Source organism: Sinocyclocheilus grahami, unplaced genomic scaffold (assembly GCF_001515645.1).
Source record: "Sinocyclocheilus grahami isolate Dianchi unplaced genomic scaffold, SAMN03320097.WGS_v1.1 scaffold473.1, whole genome shotgun sequence".
NCBI lineage: Eukaryota > Metazoa > Chordata > Actinopteri > Cypriniformes > Cyprinidae > Sinocyclocheilus > Sinocyclocheilus grahami.
The window spans coordinates 2124712-2135841 of record NW_015505652.1 but is presented as its reverse complement, the minus strand read 5'-3'; the positions used below and the strand labels follow the sequence as shown (position 1 = coordinate 2135841).

Genomic DNA, 11130 nt, shown 5'->3' with positions numbered 1-11130 from the left:
GTGTAAATGCATCTAAATGCCATTTCAGATGCAGCTTCTGTGTTTCCTCTGCAGTGGAAAGATGAATTTCGTTGATACTGATTTCATATGATTGGTAACAACCCTATAGTGTCATCTTATTCTAACTGTTTTTATTGATAATTTGTGAATTTGACATGAAAGATGATACACAGATTTAATAAGAAACAAAACAGACCTTTATTAAAGAAAACCGATTTAAGTAAGAGCTCACAGATCACTGATGAGAATATTGCTTCACAATAAATTACATTTACACAACAAATAAATAAATAGATCCAAGTAACCTTTTTACTTGGACAAGTGAATGACTGATGCATATGACAAGGGCTTAAAGGGGTCATATGATGTTGCTAAAAAGAACATTATTTTGTGTATTTGGTGTAATGAAATGTGTTTATGCGGTTTAAAGTAAAAAAAACAACATTATTTTCCCCATACTGTATATTTTTGTTTCTCCTCTATGCCCCGCCTTTCTGAAACGCGTCGAATTTTTTTTACCATAAATCATATGCTAGGAATAACTAGATTAAAATCTACTCCGATTTTGTTGCAGATTTCTCACCTTCTTCTCACGGTCACGAGAAGAGTTTGATGGGATTATTTCCTCCCTTTTCTGTTTCTTCTTCTTTGATTTCTTGTTTGACATCCTCAGAACCCTATGACAGAACATAATATTTTTCAATTTTGAAAAATGTAATTAAAAAAATTAAAAATACAGTGTATAATGTAAGAAATCCACATGTTGGCTGTTCATTACTTTTAAAGAGGAGAGCAGTAAAACTGTAGTGCTGAATGGCATTTACAACATATTACTTCAATTGTACTAAAACTAAAATTATGAAAAAAAAGTTCATTAATTGAAATAAAGCTGAAATAAAATATAAATATTTTTTAAAATACAAGAAAATTGGCATCTAACTGAAAACAAGTTGAAGTTACTAAAACTGAAAAAAAACAAAAACAAATTAGAAATATGACATTTGGGTGCGTTTTTTATTATTCAAAACTCTGTTGCATAATGCAAACTAATAGGAAAAAATATAGAAAGATAAGGAGTCCTACGTTTAAATTTTAAAATTTACATACAGATTTTTGCTACAATGATATCATTAAAAACTTTATTTACAAAGTACTTTTCATACAAAAATGTAGTACCTTAGAGTGCCCTTCTAGTAAGAACTAAGTACAAGGAAAAGAGTTTTTCTCCCAAGAGCTGCATATCAGCAAATCCCAGACAGAAATCCAGTTCATCCTTGAGGAACAGATAACACCAATGCAAACCTACTGAACTGAAACACCACCAACAATTAAATCTCCTCAGTGAATATGTAGGAACTTATGAATATGTGACATCTTAGGTCACACTGAAATACACTTGTGACAATAATGTCAACCGAATGTTTACAATACAACACATTTGTCCTGACCTTCCTAACTGTTTACAAATGACAAATCTTATCATACTAAGAAACAGGGAATTCAAGACTGCTACACGTTTTTATTTCCTGCAGCTTCCGTGTAAAAGAGATTTACCTACCACAAGCAGGAGGAATGTTGTTAAATACGACGCTAAATAACAAAAGAGAAGAAAATTCTGAAGCAATGACAGCTGTTCGCTTCTCAACTAGCGTTGCATTCGGCTGGTTGAATTCACTTCCGCTCTCTCTAGTTTACGTAGTTTGAGAGAAAACGATTGGGTGCGCGCCCACAACGCTCAATGCGTACCGTGATGCGTACGGATTCTACGTACGCTAGTTTGGGAAAATGGCGGAGCTCAGGGAAGAGGACGCTGAGCAACTTCACCAGGAGGACGCCAATATAAAAGGCAAAATAATTCGAATTAATAATGATAAAAGGATTCCGACGTGTTTTGTAGGTTCCTTAAATAGCACTCCGCATTTAGGAATTTTGTATTTTTATGCAATGTGTCCTTAATATGACTTCAAAACTGCTGAGGTAAATATAGGCCTCCTCACGGAGCTCCACCATAGGACCTAGGTGTAAATAATGTAAATGTTCAAAACGTCTCTGTATCTCAGGGCATATCGACAAAGAACTGACATGTAGATAGATTACAAACACTAAATCAATCGATGCATTTTCTGAGATGAACATTAAGCTGTAAATAACAGTATTATGTATGTAGAATTGGTCTTGTCGCGGAGCTCCGCACTAGGGCCGTTCTGCTTGGAAACATCAGCCTCGGAAAACGGGATTGGTTACTCCATGGAAATGTGCTTTGGCTAACATACGAGGGCGCTCCAGTATTGTTGTTGAATTTTCATAGGTTTTTTTTTCCCACTAGTGTCTGCAAAGCGATCGGTGTGCAAAGATCCATCATACATCACTTTTTTGTAATTTCTCCGACCACTAGAAGCCCAAACATAATCAATTCGTATAAAATGTCTTTAACGGAAGCTATCCCATTTCTTAAAAGTCGAAATTATGAGATAATAAGTAATACAAATGTGAGAATAAAAAAATCGACCTTTTATGTCATTAGATTTTTTTTAATCTAACAAATATGGCTTTGTACCTTATAATATTTTATGTAATAATTAGGATTTACTGTAATAAATGTATATGTAATCTAACCATTCCACATTGTTCACACAACAAATGCTAAAATTATTACTTCACTCCATGTTTAATAAAATATCATAGTTTTTAAAAAATAAGATGTGATACCAAGGCAATTTTAATGTGGCTTTCATAAAACAGAAAGAAGTTGGAATCTGTTTGTTTTAATAAAAATAAAAAAACCTTGGGACATGAAAGTATCCAATTTTTATTATTATTATTATTATTATTATTTTTTTTTAATGGATTAAATATTTTTAATGCAAAAGGAAAACTGGTTTGTCTCAACAATTATTTTTCTGAAATGTGAATTTCTGTGTGCCTCAACAGATACCGAGAGAGATACTAATAAAATGCTTGCAGATTCTGAGGCATGTGAGCAAATGCCTATTCATGAAGCCTCAACAAATCCAGTGAAAATGGAGGACAAAAATGGACAGACATCCTCCACTGTTATATCAGGTAAATATTCAACCGTATTGACTCCCTATGAAACTTATTACACTCTTGTCCTTAATATGACTTCAAAACTGCTGAGGTAAATATAGGCCTCCTCACGGAGCTCCACCATAGGACCTAGGTGTAAATAATGTAAATGTTCAAAACGTCTCTGTATCTCAGGGCATATCGACAAAGAACTGACATGTAGATAGATTACAAACACTAAATCAATCGATGCATTTTCTGAGATGAACATTAAGCTGTAAATAACAGTATTATGTATGTAGCAATGGTCTTGTCGCGGAGCTCCGCACTAGGGCCGTTCTGCTTGGAAACATCAGCCTCGGAAAACGGGATTGGTTACTCCATGGAAATGTGCTTTGGCTAACATACGAGGGCGCTCCAGTATTGTTGTTGAATTTTCATAGGTTTTTTTTTCCCACTAGTGTCTGCAAAGCGATCGGTGTGCAAAGATCCATCATACATCACTTTTTTGTAATTTCTCCGACCACTAGAAGCCCAAACATAATCAATTCGTATAAAATGTCTTTAACGGAAGCTATCCCATTTCTTAAAAGTCGAAATTATGAGATAATAAGTAATACAAATGTGAGAATAAAAAAATCGACCTTTTATGTCATTAGATTTTTTTTAATCTAACAAATATGGCTTTGTACCTTATAATATTTTATGTAATAATTAGGATTTACTGTAATAAATGTATATGTAATCTAACCATTCCACATTGTTCACACAACAAATGCTAAAATTATTACTTCACTCCATGTTTAATAAAATATCATAGTTTTTAAAAAATAAGATGTGATACCAAGGCAATTTTAATGTGGCTTTCATAAAACAGAAAGAAGTTGGAATCTGTTTGTTTTAATAAAAATAAAAAAACCTTGGGACATGAAAGTATCCAATTTTTATTATTATTATTATTATTATTATTATTTCTTTTTAATGGATTAAATATTTTTAATGCAAAAGGAAAACTGGTTTGTCTCAACAATTATTTTTCTGAAATGTGAATTTCTGTGTGCCTCAACAGATACCGAGAGAGATACTAATAAAATGCTTGCAGATTCTGAGGCATGTGAGCAAATGCCTATTCATGAAGCCTCAACAAATCCAGTGAAAATGGAGGACAAAAATGGACAGACATCCTCCACTGTTATATCAGGTAAATATTCAACCGTATTGACTCCCTATGAAACTTATTACACTCTCCAGGCATAATGTCCCTCAGCATGGTTAAATCATTGAAACTGTCTTGTCTCTGTTTCAGAGAGACATGTGTCTATCCAAACAACACTGGAAGGGCTCGAAGGGCTTGTGGATTTAAATGGAGGTAGAGAAACCAGAGTATATGTATATTCTGTGTTTATTACAACCACCAGCAGACCTCTTGGATCGGAAGCTAACAAATATGTTTACTGATTTCAACAGCTGGAAGGAAGTCTTGTCCATTGTGTCCAGAAGAGAAATTCAAGGCCTGTTACAGTCATAAGCTCAGACGGCATCTGCAGAACCTGCACTGGAAAGTTTATGTGGAATTTGAAGGTATATAGTCTTTAGTCCTTTGGCACCTCTAAAATGGTCTTTTCCAACAAGCATTTGTAAGCTGTTGCCTCAGGTATCAGCTAATACATAAGTAATAATAATAAAATGTTGCTTGGGAAAGTTAACTTTGTTTCCCCTTTTACAGGCCAAAGGATGTGCATCTGTCATCTACCTTGCCGACAACTCAAGTCCAGTCTAGGCTCTGACCAGGTGAGATCAGGGTTATGAAGTTTTTCTTCATGTGCATATTAATCAGGAAATAGATCCTCTGGAATGGATCTATTAAGGTATGTTTTTATCTCATCTCCAGGCTCAAGGCAGACTGGTGGCTCACTACCACTGTGTGGTTTGCTCTGTCACTATTGCTCGCAAGACAGACATGATCAGTCATCTCAAACGCCACATCAACAAGGGTGAGACAGAAGCCAGCTATTCAGGGAGCTCGGATGTCCCCTTTGAAGACCCTGGTGAGCCTTTACATTGTAGATGTTGACAGAGTGACATCTTTTAAAGTGACGATGCTTCCTCGTTACTGACATGAAAGATATTTGTGCATTTGTGCTGACAACGCAGCAGAGAGTGAGACAATTGGCATTAAAAGAGAACCGCCTGAACTAGATGCCAGTTTGTTCATGTGGAATAATGTAGATGTTGGAATTGTTTTTGTGTAGTTCCATTCAATTTTTTTTTGAGGTGTCTTTTTTTCTTGCAATTCAAACCCTGTGTATTCAGGTTGGGTAAGAATAGTCAAATCTAACCTAAATCATAAGGCACTCACACAATTGCAGGATGAATGTCTTCGGGAGTAACATATTGTAGAAGATCGCCTTGTGGTTGTTTATGATTATTAGGCCTTTGGCTTGCAGTTTAAAGTCTCACAGGAGGCATCTGTAACAATAGAACACTTTTCTTCGTTACAATATGCACATATGCATTTAGCTGCAATAACTGGAAATAATTTGTCCATTTTGATTTTCAGCGTCTTCTTCAGTCCTAGGTGGACAGGCCTATGAGATCATGAAAGAGTTGGGCACCAATGTCCAGCTCCTGCCCAACCACACCACTCCCCAGAAGACAGACACCTACTTCAGCCGCAAGATGAAGACAAACAGGTTTGAGAATTGCATTCTTTTTTTCGGCAAAATTATCAGATTGTTTAATGTGTACATTGTCCCACAATAATTTAATATGTATTTGTTGCTTCGCAGCTTTGGTTGAAGGTTGCTAAATATTTAATATATTAATGATAATAACGATTTAATACGTTTTTTTAACATTTTATCAATTAAATAATATTTAATATTTTATTTATTTTTTCATAAACGATACATACAATTTAGAAAGAAAAATAATTAGAAAGTAATTAAAATATATGGGTCATGGACATTCTGTTGAAAAGCCTATAATTAAGGGTGCGTTCACACATGGCATGTTTTGTTCGATTAAAACGAACCCTATTGCGATTGCTCTGTTAGTGCGGTTCGTTTGAGTAAGTGTGAACGCTGCCGTCCGAACCCTGGTGCGCACCAAACAAGCTTCCAAACGAACTCTGGTGCGGTTCGAATGATATATGAACGCAACACGGACCAAATACTTCAATAAGTCTCAATCTCTATGTAACCGTTAAAGGCAGCTGGTGTTCTGCTCTCTCGCCGTTCTTGCTGAGGACAGGAATCCACTCGAATGTCTCGATGCCTTTGGAGCCACTGGTAGGAAATCTACTGTACATAAAGACAAGCTAATAGCTCATGATGATGATATCATTGCTCAGGTTTTGCTCTAAATTGTTTAATAGAAATTAAAGTATAACAAAGCATATTTGCATAACATATTGATCCCTTCTGTAGGCATCATGGGTTTGCAGTGGGCAAAGCATCTGCGTAACTCCGTAAAGGTTACTATAAACGACATAAATGAAGCTTGCGTTAAGATGATTAAGGAGAATTGTCATTTGAACCACATCCGAGTAGAGGGGAATCGTACGGGCCGGCAGCTAGATGGAGCGGGAGACGCAGACTCTCCCATTGCTTCGGTAGAGGTGGTGAAGATGGACGCCAATGTCATCATGCACCTGAGACCCTTTGACTACATGTGAGTAAGAGACTGAAAAATAATGACTAAAAACACTGTACCTATGATTAGTTATTGCAAATATCAAATCTCACCACATTCTTGTCTTCAAATCAGACACCTCGACCCATTTGGAACGGCTGTGAACTATCTGGATGCAGCTTTTCGCAATGTTCGAAACTTGGGCATAGTCTCAGTGACGTCAACAGACGCTGGTTCGCTTTACTCCAAATCCCTGAATGTGACGCTTCGACATTACGGCTGCCAGATCGTCCGAACCGAGTATTACAGGGAACTCGCTGCACGTATGGTATTGGCATCTGTGGCCAGGTGGGCACTTCCTCAAATGAATTACCAAACACAAATGTATTTTATTTGACAGTTTGCAAAGTGTCTTGTTAATGCATGTACTTGCAGGGCGGCCGCACGCTGCAACAAAGGGGTCGAGGTGCTATTGGCCGTGGCTCTTGAGCACTTTGTCCTCGTGGTGGTGCGAGTTCTCAGAGGGCCCACCCAGGCAGATGAGTCTGCTAAGAAACTGCGGCAGCTGTTGCACTGCCAGTGGTGTGAAGAAAGGGTGTTCCTCAAACCAGGAAGCATGGTGGAAGGTGACAAGGCATTTGGACAAACAAATAGCAGCATCCTGATAGCCTTCCTGTGGCCCAAACAGTTGAGCCAGTAATGGCAAAGTCATGGGTTTGATTACCAAGGAATGCTTGAACTGATCAAATGTAAAGTTACTGAATGCATAATGCAGATAGAAGTAGTCTAAGCATAAATAATCACATTTCTACTTCTGGTATTAACAGAAAACCTGTACAGGCAGCTGCCTTGCCAGTGCCATGGGAGTATGCCAGGAAAAACTGCAGTAGAGATTGGACCACTTTGGTGAGATGATGTCATTTGTACGTAAAAACACTTGATGATGCATAATTAATTGCTCTTAAATTTTCTTATTGTTTCCTCTTTGTTGCTTCAAACATCAGGGCTGGTCCATTGTTTAACACTGGATTTCTGAGGCGGATGTTGGTGGCGGCAGTGCAGCACAATATGGAAGACATCCAGCCTCTGGTGAAGACTCTCATCTGTGAAGCTGACTGCACCACTCTCAAGCCTTTCCCTGTCCCAGGATACTCTGCCCTCTCCAACCAAGGTGTGTTTGGGTGTGCAAGTTCTGGCCATCACTTATTTAGTAATGCTCATTTGTGATTCAGTACAACTGGAGACACTGAATCAGCTTTTTGAGCAATGGGGCCTTGACTTGAATTTTTTCATTAATTTTGACGCATCTTTGTTTTTAGTGGAGTGTGGTGTGGTCATAAAAACGTTACAGAAGGTTGAAGAGGCAGATACTTCTGACCAATCAGGTATTTGTTGCTTTCTCAATATGTTTTATCTGCTGTTCTCCTCCCTACTCTTCAGGATTTAATGGTTCCCATTTATCCCAGATTAAAGGGATAGTCACCCAAAAATTAAACATCTGTCATAATTTACTCACCCTCATGTCATTCCAAACCCATAAGCTTTAAGTTTATCTTTGAAACATTTTAAGTCCATTAAACCAAAATTTCAAAGCATCAAGATATTTTTATTTAAGCTTTTAACATTGATCAGTGCACATATATATCACTTAGAGCAGCCCCAAGTCATAAGCGAACTAAGTGGCTGCTTGGGGCCCCCAAGAGTACATGAAATGACAGCTTGATTTTGATTTTTTTTCTGTGATATATTATGTGAATGCACAATGATAACAATACAAAAACGCAATATTAAATAATTAAATAATTATTATTTATTTATTTCCTTAGCAACGCATCATGTTGGCTCAATAGCGCTGTATGACAGATGCATTGCTTTTATTAAATTTTTCTTTTTATTTAAAATATCCATAAACTTGTTAATTATATCATAAATTATATGATATAGCTTATTCTGATTGTCAAATATGTGTAAATGAATTAGTTTTGTTGTTTACACAACCTTAATGACTATGTTGATCTAGGCTATAATGTGTGCCGGACGCTGTTGTGTGGATCTGTCGATTTACATCACATAAATTCACTAATTTCTCTCGAAATACATGAAAGTAAGTGGCCAGAGACCTGGGAGGAAAAACAGAGTAAACTTTACCTACACAATGTGTATTTGATAGGAATAAATCATGTTAATTTTTCTTTTTATTTAAAATATCCATAAACTTGTTAATTATATCATAAATTATATGATATAGCTTATTCTGATTGTCAAATATGTGTAAATGAATTAGTTTTGTTGTTTACACAACCTTAATGATTATGTTGATCTAGGCTATAATGCGTGCCGGACGCTGTTGTGTGGATCTGTCGATTTACATCACATAAATTCACTAATTTCTCTCGAAATACATGAAAGTAAGTGGCCAGAGACCTGGGAGGAAAAACAGAGTAAACTTTACCTACACAATGTGTATTTGATAGGAATAAATCATGTCGTCAAATTTTAATTGAAATGATTATTGCCGCTTTCCATAGAAATCAGTGTGTATTGAACAAACTATAAATGTTGTTTTTTGCTAGTACTTAATTAAAATATCTATTTAAATGTCTGAAACCTAAAATAAACTTTATGTGGTTGAAAACACTGAACAGTGGTGATATTAAGCACTGAGTGCGTCTTTCTCTGGCTCAGTGCCGCATATACACATATATAAGAATATAATATAACATTTTAATTACGTATATGACTGTAAAATTTTCCTGGGTATATATTTTTGTACTAAAAATAAGCTTCCGTTTCATAAACTTGGTACTGATAATAACAGCTTAACATTATTTACATTAGCTTACCTTTGGGGTCTTTGCTATATTCCAATATGATTATGCCTCAATTAGCTAGTTATAGATGAAGAGTTGTTGTTTTAAGTGTACAGATGGCTAGCTGCTGTGTTTAATAATGCATGTTGTTAAAATAACATTCTGTTCTGTAAATGCATTGCTGGTTTATTTAGCTACTTTCCAGTACACCACTTTAAATATACCACTTAGTACTCTAAGACTTCGAATGTTAAAGTGCAAATTAACACCTGACCAACTCTTGAGGGTTTACTACTGTTACAATTAAAAATCATAGAAGGGTAAAAACATGCCAGGAAGACATTGGTATGATGCAAGCAACACGGCTACAGCAAATAAAATTGATAATGGGTGCGTTCGATTTATAGTGCGCCAATAATCAAGCAGTGACAATAATCAGTTGTATTGGTAGCACAGGGGGGCCCCCAAATAAAATTCACCTTAAGGCCCCATAAAGGCATGGGCCGGCCCTGATAGAGCTCATCAAACATTGGTAAATCTAAGCTCATACATGTGTGGGTGGACTATATCTTTAAGTGGGGTTTATGGGGAAATAAAAGTTGAAATGGATAGATTGTATAAAGTAAGTATGGTGCATCTTTTTTACCTTTTGTATTCAGGGAAAAGAAAGACCACAGGGGAGGAATCTGGGAATGTGCTGAAGAAAATCAAAGCTGATACATCTTTGGAGCATCCAGCGTTCTACTACAGCATCCATCGGCACAGCATCCGTGGCATGAACATGCCCAAGTTAGTCAGCACAAACCTGTCTATACACTGCCATATACTCATGTACAATAATACAAGCAAGTGTCATAATGCAAGCAGAATGCTGACACTACTCTCTGTTCTTCTTTCAGACTGAATAAGTTCCTGCAGTATCTCACAGAAGCCGGGTTCAGAGTGAGCCGCACACACTTTGACCCAACAGGCGCGCGCACTGATGCTACCCTGGCACAGTTTAAAGAAGTGCTCACGAAATACAGCGTGCCTACATACTCGTCCGCCCCTCAGAGCAGCGCTGCCGGCTCAGACCGACGTCAAACTCTCTGATTTCAAATGAAACCAAACCAGCATTTTAATTTTGTCCATGTGGACATGCATTTGAGAGCTTGGACTGCACAAAGGTCTGATTTTTCTTTGGCTGTTTTCATTGATGAATTTTCCTGTTTATTTTATGAAGTTTGTTTCTGCGACAACTTGTGGATAGAAACAAAACAAAATAAGAGTTTCATCTGAATGAAAAGGGTTGTTCCAGTTTTGTTGAAGTTTTTTGTGGATTGCACTGAGGCTTTGCCCCATTACAGGCTTACAGTATTTGATTAATCATTCTGTGCTGACAGTGATGCAGTATTTGACAGTTATTTTTTTGGTTTTTAAAATTGTAATCTCTAATATTTATAAAGAGCCTGTCAAAGGATTATATTGATCTTCCTTAATCTGATTTTCTATTCCACTTCATTTTTGCTTCAATGTTTTATGTGATTGCTACAACATTAATAAAACATTTCACATCATATACTGTATCTTTCTTATGAGAACACAGACATTGAGAACATTGTGTTGGTGAATCACAAACAAACAATAAATCAATCTATACAATTTCCAGGCCACATTTTAC

At 36.5% G+C, this 11130-nt stretch overlaps 1 protein-coding gene and 1 long non-coding RNA gene across 3 annotated transcripts; one reads left to right on the top strand and one right to left on the bottom strand.

Annotated features, from left to right (window-relative positions):
• Window positions 1–564: 564 nt before the first annotated feature.
• Window positions 565–1670, bottom strand: LOC107553503 (uncharacterized). Its single transcript, XR_001604967.1, has 3 exons — window positions 1559–1670; window positions 1177–1310; window positions 565–677 (listed from the first exon to the last, which is right to left on the bottom strand). It is a non-coding gene; the product is annotated as an uncharacterized lncRNA (long non-coding RNA).
• Window positions 1671–1736: 66 nt separating this feature from the next.
• On the top strand, window positions 1737–11026 carry LOC107553502 (TRMT1-like protein). Of its 2 annotated transcripts, XM_016235750.1 has the most exons (16): window positions 1737–1846; window positions 2932–3063; window positions 4334–4396; window positions 4495–4608; window positions 4754–4818; window positions 4919–5075; window positions 5588–5720; window positions 6238–6317; window positions 6456–6699; window positions 6796–7008; window positions 7096–7286; window positions 7488–7566; window positions 7665–7831; window positions 7980–8045; window positions 10130–10259; window positions 10370–11026. In XM_016235750.1, the coding sequence occupies exons 1-16, from the start codon at window positions 1786–1788 to the stop codon at window positions 10560–10562; spliced, it is 2088 nt and encodes a 695-aa protein (XP_016091236.1). In that variant the 5' UTR covers window positions 1737–1785; the 3' UTR covers window positions 10563–11026. The 2 variants fall into 2 exon arrangements, with proteins under 2 accessions (XP_016091236.1, XP_016091233.1); XM_016235747.1 differs by lacking the exons at window positions 1737–1846; window positions 2932–3063 and adding an exon at window positions 4101–4228.
• Window positions 11027–11130: the final 104 nt, after the last annotated feature.